The following is a 21,548-nucleotide window of genomic DNA, read 5'->3' on the forward strand; positions in this document are numbered from 1 at the left end:
CACTATGAATATTCATGTCACCAGGGGTAGGTTATGAATGGTGATAACCCCGATCCAGGTAAACATATACACCCTCGCAGACACACACACATTGACACACACGCACTCTCACAGACACACACGCACACCGGCACTCACTCTTGCATTTGCGTGCAGACGACGGTACGATGATCACAAAGCAAACGAAGCGCTTTGCCCGCCAGCATTCTTCACGTTACGCAGATTGACAAGTTCGTAAGTTCGTGCTAAGTTTGACGTCGTCGTCATCAGCAGCAGCGCACGGTGACTTGCTCTTTTGGCAGTCTCGTTGTCGAAAGGGGGAGGGCCGACGCGTGTGAAATGTTGTGACGGCTCATTAGACGATGTGTTACTGTGATGTTTGGGTGAAGGCAAGGTAATGCCGACGTACTTACCGTCAGACACGTGCGAATGAGCCCGCGTTGATATCGTCTGCTGTCGCAGTTATTAAACTCGCGCCGAAGAATGATCGGGAGTTAAGTGGTCTGTGGCAGCCCCCACAAGGAGCGCAGTCTTTTATTGAAGTCGAGTCAGCGTGGATTTTCTCTTATGCCACAGGCTCAACCCAAACGAGCAAAGTTCCCCCCTTGACATTCATGCTGCATGAAAAGGAGCGACTTCTTGAAAGATCACTTGGATGACACTAAAACTGGAGCACAATAGCGAGCTGAGGCCCCGCAAATTTTAGCACCCGATCGAGTTGCGAAGTCGAGAGGTTGGACATCGCATTTCGCAGATGTCTCGTGTGATTAAATCCGAACGAATCTTCAGGCCGAATATTTGGATAATACTCTGAGACCAACATGAATACGATCTGTAGCTTTTCTCGAGTTCTCGGTCTTCTAGCTTGTAAGTATAGCTCTATACTCTCTCTTTCTTTCTGTCATCCTATTGGTAGGGGCCCCTCGTTTTAATCACTGTCAATCGCTGTTTTCGGGCGAGTTTTGAAATGATTAACTGACCTCTACCTGTTGGAATCATTGCAATTACTAAACTTGATTCACCATTGCTCATTGCATTTTTGTTGTTAATGATATAATTCAAAGACAAACTCAAATATCTTCCATCCAACAACTTTCAATTCCTTTAAACAAATAGAGGTTTCTAACGTGTCACCCTCTTCCCAACCGGGGGGGGGGGGGGGGGGGGATGAGGGGGTGATCATACCAACAAACTCTTTTTTTTTGTCAAGTTCTTCCAAGTTTTTTGTCATGTGAAAACCAGGTGTCCGTGATCTAAATGGAATGACCGATGATTTTTCTCAAGGCTCACGAAAAGCAGATGAGCCAAACTTGCCCCAGTTATCATGATCGGCAGGTCACGGAAATTGAGAGTGGATGAAGAAACCGAAGATAGATCCAGGCACAAGCGAAACCGCGACTTCCCGCGAAAATTGCTCGTGGGTATTACAGCGAGTATAGTCAGTACGACCGACATCGCAAGACCTGGGCTGACTGAATGAAATAACATTAATAATCGAGGTCACTGACTTCAAACATGTAAGCCTCTTAGGACAACAAATTAGAAATTACAGACATTTAATGCAGCAGAGTTTCCTGTGGTGATGACAGGGTTAAATCCCTCCTCTTTTGGCAACCAATTTTGAAGACATACCATGATGCCTTCAAGTCATAGGCGTGTATATAAAAATTTATCAATTTATCTGGATATTATTGTGTGTAAACGTATGATCAACTTCCCTGCCTTTTTCTCTCCCTTGTGTATGAGTGTGTGTAATTTGTTTTTTAAGCTGTGCCACACACACTGTCAAACATGACTGTGATCATGCGAGCGATCGCGATGCACTTTTGATGCATTTTCGCTGTGCAAGCGTGTCCGAATTTATATTGCGGACTAATACAAAAACGCGACATGTTTTTTAAAGATCATTCGAAATCAGGGCATGGTGCTGTAACCGAGCCAAGCGATGAGGTGTTTAGGATGCACATTAGTCATGACCAACGAAATGATCAAGAAATTCGATGTTATCTCATAACAACGAGTATAGGCCTACATAGTGTGTTTGCTTCGGTTTGTCGAGCGTATAGCTACTTGTCTGCATGTCTGTCTGTCTATCTGTCTTTCTGTCTATCTGTCTGTCTATCACGCTGCATGATTATCTGATATTCTGCGATTGACCTTGTCAATACAAAAGCAAAAACAACAGGAAAGCAAATCGACGTCATGTCATGTCTACTTTCTTACGTCCTGGCAAGCGTATCGAACTGACTGCTCGTCATATTGCCCAATTCAAGCTGGGCAACTCGACATGAATTCCGACTTACAAACGCACACCACACACAAATGCGGAAAACCTTGTACCCTGCGATGGCGATTAGTTGCCGTGTAAAAACTTATGCGGCTATTTCGCAAATATTGACACTGGTTACCACGCAAGGTGATCAGTAACAACTCAGACCCATTCGCTTTGGCTGTATTGAATATACATATACATTTTTTTATTGCTACCTTTTTTCCACTATGGTTGATACTGATAGGTTTACATAGGCTTGCAGTGGCGAGGTGAAGGTTAAGGACGAATAATAAAGCTGGCAAAACACCGCTCAAGTCTCTTTTCGCGTGATGGTATTTAAGGAGCGTGCTGAGAACATAGCTACACACAAGCGCTGGGAAAAAAAAAAGTCCAGGAATCCAAACTTTGTGATTGTAGAAATCCAGCCGACATTTAAACAGCAGAGTTTCCAACAAAATCGCCAGGTTCCTTTGACGGTGAACATGATCCCCACTGCCGACTGGAAACGTTTTTCACGCTGGAGTTGGTTCGCTGCTGTTCACTTTGGTGATTTACGACACTCCGCGTTCACGAATGAAGAGAGAGAGAGAAACGCGCCGTATAACATGACACAATAGGCGGGATAAAACACGCACGTTTCAGAGCCCCCACATGCAGGTAGCTGACAGTAATTGCACTTAAACAAGACGTGCTCTGTCTGCTGATACGCCCCTGGATACGCTGTGTCAAGCGCTCTCCCCACTGCAAACTTTCCGAGAATGAACAAAATCGTTAGCTTGGGTTCCCCCGTCCCCCGCTTTTAGCTCTCTGGCCCACACGATGATTCTGAAATACACCATTATAACCATTGCTGTCACCTTCAATGTGGTAAGATGCCCAGACGGAATTCAAATGCTATTTGTATCAAACAAGAAACGCCAACAAGGTTTGCAAGAAAATTAAGTGACTAGAATGAACACATTAGGGTAATTTATAAAAAGAAATAGACAGGCATAATGGTATCATAAGGAGGCATAACCCGCCAGGATAAATTCCGTCAGGCATATGAAATTGTGCTAATACTGAGGAGCATTACGAACATTTCGGTATTGCATACTGTTTACTCTAAAGTATAAGGCTGGCGAGAGGTAAGCGGTTGACTCCAATTTGTCTTCATTTAAGCATCCCCCCTGAAATCTTCCTTATTTTGAAGAGCATTGTCCTTCTTGTCTGCAGCTGAGGTGCTCTAATTGCGTTTCCTCGGTACGCCAACAATGACTGAGACTACTGCGCGTTTAGACAGTCCATTCAACTGGAAAGTTGACGTGGACATGATTCAACCTTCAAGAGAACTTTAAAAAGATTAACTTGTGCCAAAGGAAAGGAGACAAACTGAGTTGTACACCCACTCTCCAAGTACGCAGACAAAAAGCCAATTACGAAAATCACTCCCGCATGAATGACAGAAATGACGAAGGTCCGTTCACTTTGTGCCCTTTGTTTGGATAGATTTTTGCCCGATTCTCGCTTGAATCAATGTACTCAATTCACTGGACTTCCCTATACTAGTACCTTTGTAGCATACGCGAACCCCAATATAGGTCATGTTCTAATGGATGCGCATTAGAGTGTAATGCCGAAGAGAACTGAGGCGATGCGTACTCACGTGCGTTTCTCGAACAAGATGCAGTTTCCAATTTGAGCATGCCATCGAGAGGTTTACCTCGCCTTTGTCCACCCACGAAATACAGGGCAGAACGTTCTCATCTTTGGAGTGAAAATGGTTGGAGGAACGGTGTCGTGAATCTTTCCTACACGTTAACCCATTCATGAAGCCCATCTGAAAATGCCATTGACATTATATCAAGATAGGTCGTCAGTGGTAGTATTAGAGTTAACGGCTGACTCTAAGGATGGGGGGTGGGGTGGGGATGTCTCTCCCTGATGATCTTTTTGGTGAAGGGAATCGAGAATGCCGGATATCAATACTTATGAGATTTTACACTGCTTAACACGCAATAGGTTAAAAGCTGTGCGTCTTTTTTTCATAATTGCATTTATCTTTATACGTATCTCACATTTTGTCGTGAAATGAAAGTGCGTCTTTTTTTCTTCAAGCAGGGCATATCTCGGTAATGATCAATCACTAGTAAGAAGGCTGTCTAGCAAAAAAAAAACCAAACTAATTTCTTTGCAAATGCATGTAAATGGCCTTCTGATCTAGGCGGTACGAAGATTGAAATCTCTCTAATATCTGACCATGATTTGCACAATAAAGGAAGTGAATAAATCATCGTCAAGTGCCATTTAGCTTCCTCTAATTATTTTTTCGTGGTTAAATCGAACGTAGACTTTTTTTTTCATCGTCTTCCGAAATTAACAATCGCGCTTTTTCCACTTCAAACTTTAGTTATAAGGCCTCGACTATAACCAGCATAGTACCATAAAACACTTTAGTAATCTGTCCGGTCATTTGTTAGTCTTTTGGAGCGCCATAAGCCCCTTCTAGAATCAACACCCCTCGGAAATCGCATGAAGTTGGCATGCTTCATAGGAAAAAAAATAATGTGATGTCTTAAATGCCACTTCAAGCTCGAGCAAGTTTGTGTCAATGCATTCATGCTTTTAAAGATGGCAGTGTTGATACAGCAACAGGCAAAGGGCGTTTTCAGGGACCTTACCTTGTTTATCCTTTAAGTGCATTATATTATATATTTTTCTCATTATCATTACTATTATTATTGTTATTGTTATCATTATTATCATTATTATTATTATTATTATTATTATTATTATTATTATTATTATTATTATCATTATTATTATAATTATCATTTCACTAACCTAACTGCAATGTAGTAAGACTTGCCCTATACATGATAACAGGAGCAAATAATGCCTGGAGATTAGATTACAGTTATCACATTGTATTGAGTAGGAAACGGACGATTTTGACAGCTCGCTAATGAATATGTCCTTGGAAAAGACAAGTATATTTTCCATATACACGTTAATGCATTACTAAATTTCTGCGGCTTAATGGAAACATCGTTTCATACGCTAGTTGCATCTTGTTCGTGAATATAATTCCACATTGCTCAAGACGACATCAGACTCGTAGCCATCATTGTCGGTATCGTCACCAACGATCACGGGCACGAAAAGTCTTTACCTGGGCGAAAAAAAACCCACACACACATACCAGCCTTCTACATGGAAAAGCATCATGCTATGCGCCACGTTTTCGTCAGTAGATGTGAAATAACATTACGTAAAGTTGTTGCCACCGAGAATCGTGTGGAGTAAAAACAGTACTATGAGAGAGAGAGAAAAAAAAAAACACCTGATATTTTGACACACCCTGAATTAGGAATATGAGCCTACAACTTTCTCGTCCAGGTATAGGAAGAATTTTTGCCAAAAATGGTTCCAACAGCAAATTTCTTGATGTGGATAGTTAAAGGCCTTACGATCCATGCAGTCAGAAAGTGCAATATAGGACGTTGAAATTCATGTAAAAATAAGGAAGTGAAATGACATCAGTTGGAAGCTAAAAAGATCGACAGCGCATCCGGTTCCCTCTTTTCTCTCTCTCTCGCTGCTGTCTGGTGCTCATCGCATTCGTGTGCGCACACGGCGTCGTCGAGACGAATGCACGATAACCAGCAAACGATTAGAAGTATGCCATCGCGCATTGATCAGTGACGTGTCACGAATAATGTCTTTCCGCCAATCAAATCAACAAACTCACCAGCCCTCCCTTTTTATCATACAAGACGATGTTTCCAGAAGAAAATTGTTGAGAATGTAATATGAATTTCCAAATAGACCTCTAGAATTTGCCACAATCATATCTTGATGTTGAAGAAATGTTTGAAGCTCGATAAGTCAGGCAAATCAGAAGTGTGTGTCTGTGGGTGTGTGTGTGTGGGGGGGGATGGGGGTGAGGGAGGGATGGCTCTGAGAATATGATTTCTTAGGAAATCATCAATTACTTCGGTTACTAAGAATTAAACGGCACTTGTTTTCCAAGTTAAGGTTCAGTCTCTATGAAATTGAATAGTTGTACGAAGTCTGAATAAATTATTTGGTTTTCTTTACCTCCGTTTTGGTCCACGCACATCTTTTGTTCATTTGTTTGACTACGTAGGCCTACATTTTTGTCCTTGCTCTCCTATAGAACACCTGATAGTTCATGCAAACTTTTGCAACCTTTTATAGGTCACACAATATTGGTGATGGAACGAATAAGATAGGGAAGGAGACCTCGTGGGCTGGCTCTGTCCTAAAACGACAATAAAAAAAACCCAAAAGCTACAAAAATAAAAACAAACACACAAGCAAATGCAACTATCCATAGTCAATTTTCGCCTAGAACTGATTTTAGTCAATGTTTATCATCTTGCATGACTGTTGAGTCATTTTGATTCATTTTACCTGCTTCCTAACATATCAACAAGGTCGAATTTTCAATCAAGAAGCACTAGGTTATCAAGTACCAAATTTTATATCTGTACATCTCTTATCACTATAACGTGAATAAAACAAATGTATGTAGTGAATATGTACCTCCTTGAAGTGTTAACATCCTCCACTCGAGCATGGTTGCAGAACATCCAAGGTAATGCCACTCTTCCTACATCCTCTGATATTATCAACTAATTTACATTATTGTTCACCGACATCATATGATTATCGACCTAGCAAAAGCTATTTTTGGAGCATTTTAATTTCGACACCCCTCGATGCTATGTAAATGTAGTACCTATGCTATATGTCCCACGCTTTTTTACTCTCAATGTTTTCAATATTTGATTATTTGCAGCAGCTGTTAAGTAATTCATCGGCCGATTTGAGCAAACGATCGCTCATCGCCCAACGGTGAAAGTTCGAACAATCGAACCACCACCTTCCAACAGACAGCCTCCGTTTGAAATGGCGACAAAACACGCACACACACACACACACACACACACACTCACACACACTCACACACACACACCACACACACATGCACACACACACACTCCCTTACACACACAAAACACACGAATCAGAAAACAAACGCACACCCACATCCACACAATCAAGAAAGAGCCCATACCAGTTTGCAATGACACATCAAATTCGTTTTACATCCCTTTGTTATATCGTTTACAAGTGGCCTTGTGATCTGGTAAACTTTGGGCTCTGTTCATGGGTGTTTACTGTCGTAGCTCTTTTTCAATGTGATGGTTCTAATGCAAAATGAAGCACATTGTCTCGTCAAGATGGTTCAGACTGACCACAAATTTCAATATTATCAAGGACTGGAAAAAATGAACAGTTTTAACTTGAAAGGCGACATATACACAGAACACAAAGAAGTAAATCGATTGACGTTTTCGTTCTCCTCTCGACTCAAGGAAGACAAATTGACTTAGTTCTGCACTAACTCTGCTTTTATAACCATTGTACATAGATATGATTGGGAAGCTTCGGAATGCAATAATACATCAACAACAACAAACCGCATTTGCACGCACACGGTGGCAGGAGATAATGCATGATGTTAGTGAATCCATCTTGTGCGTTCTGCCTTTCCTGAAGTTATAACGACATTCACAGAATTAGCTCTACGGTCTGTTTAAACTACATTATAAAATGGGTTCAAGAATGTAGCCAATAGGAAGCGCTGAAATGAGACACACCTCCTTCCTTTACTTCAGTAAAGGAAGGGGCTGATTTTGCTACAACACGCATTTCCCATAGACACCTGGCCGAGTATACTCAGGACTCGTCCTCAGTATGTTAAGCTGTCACTGAGGATTTCAAGCAAAGTACTAGTGTGAGAGGTTAGCTACAGTTCAAGGGAACTTCCTCGAACATGAATATTGTGTATTTCTTGCGAATGTAATTATCAACTATCTTCTTTAATGGACAGCACCGTAAGAGTGGAAACCCTGCTCCGTCTTCGTGTTAATTTTGACACGTATAGGTTGAAATAAGAAAACTCGCAAATGGGTAGAAATTGTAGTAAAATCTGTCAGGGAAACGGTGATTTGGATCACAGCCACTTTAATTTGAAGTTTGTATATGTTGTGATGCATTTATCCTTCTCCCGACTTCATAGCTGAAGTATGACTTTATAAAACCATATCAGCTACCCATTGTTGCCCTTTCGGTGTTAGCAGCGCTCTAACAGATGGTCCTGTCATCATCATTAACCAAGCGTTGCCAGGTATCCCTTTCATACATCTGAGTCAAGGGGGCGAGTCATAATGCGTAAACCACCTCGTCCTAAGGAAATACCCCGCCCGACGGGCTTTGAACCGGGGATTTGTTCTTTAAGAGCCCGGAACCCAATCCGCTATCGTACCGAGCCCCAATTTGTCCACCAGGAAATGTCTACTGTAGTTATGCCTTAGCAGGTATGCATTGTATTTGTGTGTGTGTGTGTGTGTGTGTATTTGTGTGTGCCTGTGATGTAGGCCTATTTTTTTTTTCATAGGTTTACTGGGTCTTGTTGCAGTGTATGCTCCAGGTAATCAAACCATTTGTTAGCCATGTGTTCAGATCAGGGAAATGACCTTTACTCTAGATTGACGAGGAACATCAACCTTTCCCGTGTGTTTGACATAACCTAATGATGTCCAGAGTAGCGCGCAAGTATCATGTCTGACCCGAGGAATACTGGCATGGATTCTTTCAGTGCAGTATATAAAGAGAGTCTGGCCAACTCATAAATTGGACGCCATGTCGTAGATCTGTAATCGAACTAAAGCACAAATACCTGGATTACGTAATATGAGGGATATCCTCAGTTACATCTGCACCAAATATGAACTATATGGCCATGACCATTGAAGAGATATGAAGTAGGTAAAAAAAAAAATACAAATGAAAATGTCCTGAGGCTGCGTTCACATAGAAGTATACTATTCGGGTATTCGGGCTCGTTTTTCGAGGGCACGCGAATAGCTTGAATCGAACGATAGGATTTCCTCACACCGGTTCACATAGGAGGGCACTATTCGAAAGTACCGAATAGCTGCGAAAAGTATAGCAAAGTGGGAATCGAACTTGTTCGATTTTCTTGCAGCGTATACCGTCTCTCGTTTATGAAATAATGACACTTTTGGTCTGGATTTGCCCTTTAGCAAAAATAAGCATGTAGACTGACATTCTGATGCAGTTTAGAAATTGTTGAAAAGATTTGCTGGGATGTGGGAGGAAGAAATCCTCACTGCATGGGATGGTGAGTTGACGGTGCGGGTGATGGTGTATTCGGTGCTCGAATAGCGAATACCGAGTACCGAATACCGAATACCGAATACCGAATACCGAATACTTCTATGTGAACGCAGCCTAATGGCGACTGGTATACCTCCGCCATATTACATTCTTCTCGTAACAGGTCTAGAGTACGTCTTGACAATGTTATACGACAGTTTCACATACTTGGCAAAAAAAAAAAATGGCATGTTTGTCACAAAATTTAATGCGTCGAGTGTTTACTTTCCTTAAACTAGGTGTTAATGGATGCACTTTTATTGTTGAATACTCGTAGATAGCACTTTACTATTAATGAATTTGAGAATTTTTATTTTGACTAGCTTGTTTTTATGACAATACTTTGAGCGCCTGTTTTTTAAATATGGGAAAATCCTGTCATTTAGGTATTATCACTTGACCTTTGATCATCATAGCCAAAATCTTTCCCTACGCGTCATCGCGTAGTAATGGTGACATGCAAATACCGTGTTTGTTTTTTTATGCATTGGGTAATCTCCAAGATATGGAAGAACTGTGTAATAATATTTCAACAATAGATAGTAGAATTTCAACATTTTCCTGTCATCGATCCTTTGATCTGTATAATGAATCTCCCCTTTCGTAGAAACGAGTTGCTGCTCCCTGACCAGTTTTTCCCTCGCACTCTGATTTCCCACTTTTTCGTTCCTTTTTCTTTCTTTTTGTAAACGGCACCTTATATAGGGCGTGGCTACTTTCCAAGGTCATACAGATCCCAGCGTCAATACCACGCCACTTAACCATGCAGCTTATAACTGGGCGTGTTTTACAGCTCGGTGCATCATGGAGTAGCTCCATGGGTGCATTTACATTGGTTTTTTAACACTCGTACTGATGTTATGTAAGAGGACAATAGCAATTGTGGGACAGGAATTCAGAGAGAGAGCAGTGTATCAGTATCAGTTTAACAGGTTTTTTTTTTTCAATCTTTCTTTCAAACGCATGCGCACAGACAAATATTAAAACATGTCTTGCGTTTCCTGTCCCACTTTTCTCACAGTAGAGAAAAAGATAAACTCCATGCACAAATACCGCAAACTTTGTATGGACAACCCAAATGTTTACCTTCCGACCTATAACCGAGTGGGCAGGGAAAGTGACTCTCATCGAAACAATCCTAATATCTTGCTCAAATATCGATGAATCGCCAAATCGGCACCGCCAACATTCTTCCTTTAAGAAACCACACTACACTACATACACTGATATACCGGACTTCCCGCTATCTCCTGTCTCGAATATGACTCGTGAGTTTATCTTTGAGTTACTGTATGAGCCAATGTTTCATACAGATACTATTTCACTGCCTGTAGGCCTATCTAAAGTACCATTGATGTCTTTCTCTGTTCATCCGATTTTTAAAGGAACTTTTGTTATTCCGTCACTAAGCTTTTCCCTCTTACGAGTCAAGTCACATAGTGCGGGTTAGCTGACAGTAAAAGACATTAGACACTTTGCTGAGCCGTTTGACAAACAAGACGGGTTAGCTTTGACACCGTTATATGGGTAACCCCGGAAAGACTATCGTTAGTGACAGCTTTTTCTGCCTGTACTAGCTCGTTATGACAAACACATGACGTACTTACACGCACGCACCGGCAGCATGACATCAGTGAACGTTTATCTCGCACACTCAGTGGCACCGCAATTGCTCAAACAATGGATCGGTGGGGCTAGCCCACCACGAGACCTAAGGATAGTCCCGTTGGGGCTAAAGTTATATAAAAAGATGAACAAATAGACACTCGCTGACAGTTACCGTCACAAGATAGGGGATTTAAAATAAACTACATTGTCTCAAATGAACATTTAATCCATCCAGTATCTCATCTTTAAGTTGAATTACTTTATCTCCTCGATAACCGTCCAGACATCTCTCCCACACACGGTGGGAGCTCTGTGGTATAGTGGTTAAGGCTATGGGCTCATAAGGAGGAGATCATGGATTCGAACCCTCTCCTGCGCTTACATCCTTTGTCATTACAGCTATATTTTCTTATTCCTGCGTATAACATGACATCGAAGTTGTTTACGCCAGTGACACTTGCAAATATGATATAGCAAAACTTTGTTCTAAGACAATGAAAAGAAACTGACGGACACAAATACCACACACACACACACACACACACACACACACACACACACACACACATTAAAGCCATATACACACCAGATAGATATGTAGGCCTGTGTAGCCACACAAATCCATTAGTGACATGGCAAATTATTTGCTGTATTTTCTCGCCGTCTGAACTGCTTTCAAAATCTGTCTGTGAAGGAATGATCACTCGAGTGGATATCTTGATTACACTTACCACGACACACTGTCAGAGCAGTCGAAACGTCATTTCTGAATTTATATCGCGTCCTCTTTGCCGTTGATATTCTTTCTTTTTTATCACCTGACAAGACCAATATTTAACGCCATTGTTCCTTTGTAGGCCATTGGACAATGTGAGGATAACATGTGACGTGAATGGCTAGAAATAGCTTACGATTTATGGTCCAAATGCCGCTCACTTAAGCTCGGCACTTTTCACTCTTTGTGACGTATGCCAATATTTGACAAAAGCGCTCCGAAGCTGACAAATTTACAGAGCAGCGGGTGATTGGCATGCTACATCAATCAAATATTGTCAACTTATATGCCGCCTTTCAAAAATATTTGCGGTTCAAAATATGACAGCGAAATATTTTCTCTTCTCTTTCTTTTCGATCGTTCGTCTTTAACCCCCCCCCCCCTCGTGTTTTGAGAGGTTAACAAGTCATTCTCATTTGGCACCTAAAATATCCTTGGGATAGATAACGTCATCATTAGCGCATATTTCAGATGTACAAAGCGCAGAGTTTCGACGTTTACTCTTAAAGTTATAAGAAGGAACCTTTGACCCTAAACAATGGCAAAAATATTTTCGTGTACCTGGCCCGGCAGAACTTATGCTACCGAAGAGAAAGTCGGATTTGAAATTCCACCGTCACATGAATGCAAGAATAACACAGCGCATGAACTTTAAGACATCAATACAAGAAAAGGTCACGGACGTCGTTCAAACGTGCCGCGGATTCAAATACATCATTATCCGAGGGCGAATGAACAGAAAGACTGAGTGAGATTCATACTATAGGTGGTGGCACATTTTCGTATGCTCGGATATCCTCTCCTCAATATCCATAAGTGTCTGGAATTACCACGAAGCGTCGTGGGCGCGAATGTTTGGTTTAGCTCTCTACATGAAGCCTATTGATAGGAGCATGGGTATCCAACCGACCAATCAACCAATCAGGAAATAGACAAACAAACAAAGACATCAGCATGCACGCCTTTTAATGGCTTCCTATGATACTTTGTTCTCTTGAGTGAAAAATAACTAAGGCTGCTGTATTAAGCAACACTTCTATATGATACCAATTTTGGGAATAGAAAAGGCTCACTTTTTTTTTAACCATAAGCTTCTGAAACTTTCACCAACTATAGTGTAAAATGTCTTCACTACTAAGTCGTGGCAACAATTTAACGTAAACATTATTATCTCGAACTGACTCCATTTTTTTAAAGAACACCTAAAGCGATGCAGGTCAATGAGGGATGTAATAAGTGATAATAATATCTCGTCTAAAATAAATAGTAGCAATCACTCATTCGTGAAAGATGCGAAACTTAACATTTCCTGGACTTACGACTTTTTAAGCAACTTTTACTTTCTGTACATGTGTATACACTTTCCCTTATCTACAGTTATCCATAGTAATACTTAACATTTAATGGCGTTTCACTTAAGATTACGTTTGCCTTCATCTGTGGCTTAAATCATTTTCAAGCCATTGGTCTACGTATAAGGGCTATTTATGATACCCCGATATCTAAAGCAAACAAAGAGACTAGGTATACAAAAATCTTTTCTACTTTGACGCAGATAAGAGTACATAAAACGCCGGGCAATGACCAAGGGGCAGTCATAAGGTTAGAAGATAAAGACGCTTGTGAGAGAATTTGGAGGAAAAGAAAAGAACAGCAAAAAACGCCTGAATACATGAGACCTATGAGAATATAGATCATGTTTCAGACTGAAATGAATTATCTCAACTCAACCGTTTTTAATGAAGAACTCCCCGCTTCGGTTGAAGTGGGGAGAATTTTTTTACCACCTGATGTAGAGGCACTGCCTTCTGTTTTTTCTACTGCCATTTCCATCTCATAGAAAAATAGTATGTGTTGTGACATTATTAGATACAAAGATATTGTTCCTCTCGAGGGGAGCAATTAAGCATGCGCCTTAGGAGAGTCCATATCTTTTCTGCTGGACTTATGTTTCAAAACGTGACTTGATGTTGCATAAACCTCATCACGCTTTTGTGTTTTAAAATACATTGAAGTCATGCTGAACATCATTTGTAATCCATCGCAGTCGCTTCCATTGTATTATATGACTTCACCGGCAAGAGACGGCTGCATAGGCTGAAGAGAGAGAAAAAAATGAGGCTTGCAAGGCAGTAAACTAAGCTCCCTTTCTATTTGAATTCTGGATCTGGTATCGCCCGTTCACCATTCTCCAAATGTCTGTGCCAATACGTACCTAGGTTTCCCGTTCTTTTGTCGGCTGTGTTTGACTGCCTTGAGCTATATCTATTTGAATTCGTGCCGTTCCTTTCCCCCTGTTTTTGTCGCAAGCCGGGGAGACTAAACTCTCGTCGCATTCAGAGTTCTACACAAGATCGCAGCAAGACGATACACCCCGGGCTGGGCCTCGTACATTGTAGGGAACTACCGATTTCATGTTAAGCTCTTGTGCTACTTTTAATAGGAATAAATGTTGTAAATGTAAATCGTTGTCATGTATGTGTAAAAACGGACAACAAAGTAGAGAATATGAAAGGGAATTGCGTCTTCTCATGTGTAACGGACCAAATAGTATACCCTTTCCGTGTATCATTACAATTATGAAACGGCGTATATATCATTACCATTATGAAACATTTCTTCAGAATTGCCATTGCGCCCTCGCATTTGCTAACCCCCATAGGAGTTAGCGCTTTTTAAATTTAAAATCAGTTTAACTTTGACATTGTAAAATATAAGTTCGAATAAGATGTTAGGTAAGTGAGAAGAGGAACAGCCGGGACAAATTTCAGAGTTTACACATGAGTATAATCAAACAAGAAGAAAATGTTTGACTTTAACATTCCAATGGGCAAGAACTATACAGGTTCAACATTTTGAGTAACTCTAATTGTTTTCAGAACGCGGTAAATCTGTAAAGGCGACATGCTCTGAATTGAATTTAATGATTTGCCATTAAGAGCAGCGGTTAAAATAAAATGTTCGAGTTATCACATTTAATGGATTTGTGTAGGCCAGTGGTATCACAGAACATCGTACCTTATAAAGAATTTTGCAATAAAGCCTTAATGCAGGGAGATGTGACTTTTTTTTCTCAATAAACCATAACTTTATAGATGGTTTACTCTGGAACAATTTTATCGTAACTATTGTTCACATTTTGTATATTTAAAGGACAAGTTCACCTTCATAAACATAAGGATTGAGAAAATGCAACAATATTAGTAGAACACATCAGTGAAAGTTTGAGGAAAATTGGACAATCGATGCAAAAGTTATGAATTTTTTAAATTTTTGTGTTGGAACCGCTGGATGAGGAGACTACTACAGCTTGTGAGTCATATGCGTACAACAGTATAAAGAAAATATAAAAGAAAATTCAACATATTTTCACTTTCTTCGCATAATAAAAGAGCAATTGACTTGCCTCTTTCTAAAGGCAGGGGGAATAATATTACCCATAACATTTATCGGTAACGAGTCAGGGGAATGTGCACTTTTTTCTCCAGCGGGTACTGCAAAAAAACTTCAAAAATTCATAACTTTTGAACGGATTGTCTGATTTTCCTCAAACTTTCAATGATGTGTTCTACTAATATTGCTGCATTCTCTCAATCCTTATGTTTATGAAGGTGAACTTGTCCTTTAACAATACTCAGCATCGATTAAACTGAAAATCATTTTTACATTGGTTGTTTCTATCCCTAACTCACATTTTAGAATTATTTTGAAGCACTAAAGCTGGATTTTTGTTTCATCTTCGAATGGTAAAGAAAAAAATGCCTTTAAATGCACTTGCAAATTTTCTGCAAGCCTCTCGCGTTCTTCTGGCTTGGATTTACGTCGAAGATCGCGACATCCTGTGTCAGCCCATGATGATGCATCCCATTAATGATTAACATTTGATGTCACATTCTTGAATTAGAGCGAAAAACTTGCGCAGTTAGGGAGAGAGAAAGAGATAACGATAGTGACCTCTGTCAAAAATTGACTCGAAGATATGAAAAAAAATACAGAAAGAGAGGGGATGAGAGAGAGAGAGAGAGAGAGAGCGAGCAATATTGCGGAAGCGTACCTTGCCATTTACAAAAAGGTTTATAGACCCCATAAATCGATCTATCGACCACAGCAAGACTTCGTGGGCGAAATTTCGAGACTGCAACATTGACAATCGCGCGGAAACGCAGGATCGCCGCTACATATTGCAGTCTTGAACTCGACTCTCTTAGGAGTCCTGCGCGACATGGGGCGCTTCAAAAATAGTACTTTCTGCTAGGTGATGCTTTTATCTTGTGCAAGAACTCATTACCTGTTGAGGCATTGGGGAACGGAGATTGTGACTCGCATACATGTGGGCTAAAAGTGCTTCCGCTTGTAATACCACATGCAGAGTAGCAAGAAAAGAATATGGAAGAACAAACAGGAGGATAAACGAAGGAGAAGAAGAAAAAAAATCAAATAACAGGAAGAATGAAAGACGAGAATTGTTATTGTTTTCGTTTGAATTTTAGCTTATAGTCATCAGTACATGTCCATTATAATATTACTTAGAATGAATTCCCCACATATAGACCACATTGACAGAACAGAACACGGATAGAAAATGAAAAAAATAAAAGGAGGACCAAAGTAGAGCATTCGCTATGAAATGCGGTTACTATCAGGGCTCTCTCTGTTCGAGCAGGACACAAGATATTGCTGCCACCGGCAACCTGTTGATAGTATACAATGACACTGATATTTGAAGATGTTGGATCCGATAGGGTCATCATATCTTTCCTCTCTCCCCTCCCCCTTCTCTGCCCCACTCCTCCTCCGCCACCACCACCATCACCTCCCTCTTCTCCTCCTCCCCTCCTACTCCTACTCCTCCTCATCTTTCTCCTCTCTGCGCTATGATCGTCCCCAAAGGTTCTCTTCCCAGCTTGCATGTGCTGGGGATACTCAAAGCAGTGACTGCTCTCTGCTCCATGGTCATCAGGAAGACAGTATAGTTCACACTGTTACCATGGTGACGGAATAGCGACTAAATGGGAGGTGCATTCGTCTAGACATTCATAAAACGTCAATCAATATTGCAGCCATTCAGATGTTTAATTAGACACTCATTTTTCTTTCTTGTCCATGTCTATACATTGGTAAATGATGAAATTTCGATTCCCATCTCATTTCCGACTTATTGAATAAAACCACAAAGGCGGCAAATTAAGAGGAAGTTCATTCTGTGCATCTTATGTAAAAGTGGTCTTTGGTATTATTTCCAAGAGGGCCCTGTCCCTTCGCTTTCTATGGGGGTGTCACTGCCCACTATAGTACCTGTTTCTAGTTCCTTTTGTGACGTCACCGATGCTTCGTGGAAGTCAGTGCCACTTTCTTTCCACGAGGACTGGTAAAGGAGTTACGTAAAAAAAAAAAAAAAAAAACCTTCCCCAATGTGAAGATTTGTGTTGATTAATCCTCTATTTAGATCTTCCTGTGATGAAAATCATGTTGTTTGCATAGTAATGATTGTACGTTATATGGCATTTATGTTTCGTTGTGAGGGAGTAATTGTTACAGGAACAAATTATGCGTCCTTCACTCCATATTCCAGTCAAATCGAGCGCTGAGGTTAGCAATTCTTCAACTGAGATGTTCATTGCTGAACCTGGGCATTAAGGTTTGCATACGTGAACATTACTTTTCATGTTCCGTCCTCTACTGTGTTGCTGCTCTTGGAGTAAAATGCATGTATATCGCGTAGCGAAGAGGAGGAGGAGGAGGAAGAAGAAGAAGAAGATGGGGGGGGGGTACAATTGCGCTCTAGCAACGGTTTGAAGCGGGCGCGTGCTCACCTGATTCTTCCCGCCTAACGGCTCGGGCGAAAGTACACCTGCTGCATGCGAGAGCGGAAAAATCAATGTTTGCCTGCTACGTAGTCACCCCACCCTCTCCTCTTCAGGAGGCGCACGTTCAGGGAAGATGTAACCTGTCGCGGTTCCTCCTCTTCTAATTTTCAAACCCCTTTGACTGTCTGCTTGTATAATTAGTGTTTATATACACCCCGCAAAAAATAGTTTAGATATCTGAGTTTCATTTTCTCCCTTCTCGTGGTAATAAATAATGCTTGCATGGTACTTTGAGAAAGATTAATTCATTTTCTCTAATCATCATAGTAATTATGATATCCTACTTTTAGGATTATGTCATCGGGGAAATGTCAGTATTTCAAAATATTGGATAAAGTGTAAATTGGAAAGTTGCATAATGAATACCAGTTGTCATGAGGAGGCAGGGGAGAACGTGTTCTTTTGTATTGAGTTATGCTTCATGTTCTCATCTGGCCAGACATGAATGGAAATTTCAATAGAATTCTGAATCCAACATTCAAGCTTATAGTTGCGCCTCGCTATGGGATGTTCAGGTAAGGTTGCATGATATCTCATTTTGTATTTGATTGTTCATCATATACCACGTGCAAACAATGTTCAAAAGGCCAGCGCAATAAGAAAAATCGAAGCTGGAATGCTTCGAAAGATGTGGCTGAGGTGTGAGCCCTTGTGCCATCACCAATATCAAAGTGATAGAAATAATAATTCTAAGCAACTGGAAATGTCAAGGACCGACCGAGGAGCGGACGTCCGAATTTCACAACGGAACAACAAGATAGCTTCATCAGGGCGCTTGCTCTGCAGGATTGCAGGCGAACGACACAGAGCATACCCAACGAAGTTTTGTGAGAAGTTACAATGTATATGTATCTGATCAGACGATGAGAAACCGCCTCCATCCTGTCCATCTCCAAGCTGAAAAGACTGCAAAGAAGCCAGCAATGACTGCTATACAGAAACAGACCCACCTTCGTTGGTGCCGCGAGCATCTCCATTGGAGCATTGTTATTGAAATCAATGAACATTGAAGAATTCATCAAAGATACATGCGACAATAGTTACGTTAAAACTATAGCCTCGAGAATAAGGTTGTAGTTAAGTATGGGGCGCCAAGTGTCGCATGTTCTCTTCCTTCACGAAATTGGTTTTTCATTGACGAGTGACAACGTTAATTTCGCCGACGATATAACAAATTCGTCGACAAAATAGCAATTTCGTGACGAAAGAAACCATGTGACACTTGGTGCGTCATACTTTACTACGAGCGTTTCCTCGAAGTTAAGGATCACATTCTGAACGTAACTAAAAAAGATGAAACTTCATGCAACTCATGCCCCTGCTCTTCATTTTTGCATGAACTTGTGCTCGAAGGTGCTGTGATATTCATTGGCTCGACTTCTGTTTTTAAATGCTCATATTTTTGTTTGTTTGCTGTTTGCTTGTTTGTGCACATGTTTGTTTGAATCCATGCTTATGTTGAATGTAAGAATGCATATTAACCCAAGAGAAATTAGAGAATCCACTCATCAAACAAGGGGGAAAAATAAGCGACTTACCAAACTTGGGTCATTGTTCAATTTTTCAATTTTGACCTTGCCCCACATTTCAAAGCGCTGTACATTCATGTAAGCCCTAATCAGATCAATAAGGGTATCATTTTTTACAGAGAATTTAGTCGTCTTTTCATGGATACCAAACATGCGTTATTACTGAGAAAAGAGAGAAAAGGAGATGACACTCAGATTTCCAAACCTTTTGAGGAGTTCAACATGTTTTTGTCTGCTTCAATCTGCTTTCATTGCTTTCCCTCTCCTGTTTTTTTTTCCTCGTAAAGAATGTAATTAATCATTACCGCTTCCTGTAGAATGTCTGTTTTTGTGATTCGCCAACTCAAAGTGGAAATGGGAGTTCGCAGAATGTGACTGATATCATCTATCATTTTATAGTCCAAGGACGCTCTTACCGGAATTTCTCACGTTTTGTGTGTGATATTCCCCCTATAATGAGGTTAAAATCTTTGGTAGGTCAAGGTGATATGGCTACAAAGATCCACTATGTATATTTACAAGTGTGGGAAATTCCGCTAAATTTTTACCTTTTTTATTAAACTCAACGTGACTTTGTTGGAGCGCGACGCCGTTGCATCTCAGTCAAAATAGGAAGTGTATGTCCTTGTGATATCTTACAGAAAAAAAAGTCATTAACAGAAATGCTCATATAGATCATAGATCAGGTGCGTACCCTTTAGAAAACAGATTTTGCTGCTGGTCACGTTCACTGGCCTTGAATAATGGGGGAGTTAGAATCGGACAATCCTTCTACTCAATTTGATTTCGCATCGCGCTCGAAGTGAGGCGCATAAACACAAAAGTAAAGAAGTTGAATACATGGCAGTATAGTATTGCAGAATTAGATGACATTATTTGAACAATGTAGAATGAGCAGCACATAGTCATGAATAGCAAAGTTGAAGGACATGCAACTGATAGCAGTGGTACCCATATTTGGTCTGTTGAAAGCCAATTGAATGCAGGAACAAGAGACCCAGACGAATAAGATGAACCTCCATTGTGCAAGATTCATTGTTCGTGCTGTCCTTCAGATTATACTCAGCACGCCCAAAACCATTGAAGTCTTTTTCACGAAAATATTTTGCTGTGGGCTGTTTTCCAATTGTGTCTTTCAGCTTCTGGTTGGTTGGTAAGAAAAAAATATCCCTCGCTATTTATTGTGAATCAACATATGGTAAAAACCCACAGGGTCAGGATATAGCGTGTCAAACTCTTCTTGCGTGTGCCTAATGAGAGCCGCGTTATTGACCTAATGCTCTTGTATTCTCACACGATAAAAATTGATCATTGACACTGTGGAGTCGTGGTTTCTGAAGACAATATAGTACTAGAAATAGGACAAAAGTTAAACAACTATAACAACAACAACAGATATCTTAGATTGATGCGATAAAAGAATGTTACCAGGCAATTATTCCTTTTTTTTTCGTTTGTTTTGTTTGGCATACCGGGTCCATGGGCATACGCTGTCTAGTAGATAACTCCCAAGTAACCTATTTAGAAATAACATTTTATTTGGGTGGTTAATTGCCACATGTCATTGCAGAGTTTAGGCGCGATTCCCCCACTCTTTTAAATTTGCAACTGTAAATCACACGCATACATGCATAGGTACAAGGTACATAAGTTGTCAACAAGCCGAGACTGTAGTCTTGGTAACAAGCTTTGCCACTCATGCTTACATTCCCAAATACATTTAATACTTGCAATCCAGTCTGCACGTTTATATTAAGTCCTGGCTTTTGTCGGGTATGACTCAAGTAGTTTACTCAGGCTAGTTTTATGGCTGCCAGGTAAAAATGATTCTTTTGATTTGAATCCGTGACTAAACGGGTGAAATTGAATGAGATGGTAAAACAACATCAGCCTTTACAATAACAATGATATCAAACATCCTTAATAAAACAATTTTGTGATATTTTGTTGAATCCGGCGATTTTTCTTCTTCCGAAGAGTCCGCCCTATTGGTACCAGTGGTGTAAGTGAGGCCGTTCAAGACTCTTGTCCATCATGTCCATAATGCGAACCTGAGTCAAACCTTTTGGCCCAAATTCACGAAGGTGGTACAATCTTTGTCCATGGTTTAAACCTTGGACAAAGACCGTATAGTTTTGTACGGGGCGCCAAGTGTCGCATGACCTATTTTGTCGTCATTTCGTCGACGAAATGACTGATTCGTAACGAAAGAGGCCATGCGACACTTGGCGCCCCATACAAAACTA

General features: G+C 40.6%; 1 protein-coding gene across 1 annotated transcript in view; it reads left to right on the forward strand.

Annotated features, from left to right (window-relative positions):
* The first annotated feature begins 207 nt into the window (after positions 1-207).
* LOC139710808 (uncharacterized) overlaps positions 208-21,548 on the forward strand; it is a 61,225-nt gene continuing 39,884 nt past the window's right edge. The window contains exon 1 of the mRNA XM_071622716.1: positions 208-867. Coding sequence (XP_071478817.1) covers positions 822-867 — 46 coding nt within the window. The 5' untranslated portion in view covers positions 208-821. The remainder of the gene's footprint in view (positions 868-21,548) is intronic.

Source organism: Diadema antillarum, unplaced genomic scaffold, assembly GCF_040938485.1.
Source record: "Diadema antillarum isolate AM-2024a unplaced genomic scaffold, OU_Dant_1.0 seq00001569_RagTag, whole genome shotgun sequence".
Taxonomy (NCBI): domain Eukaryota; kingdom Metazoa; phylum Echinodermata; class Echinoidea; order Diadematoida; family Diadematidae; genus Diadema; species Diadema antillarum.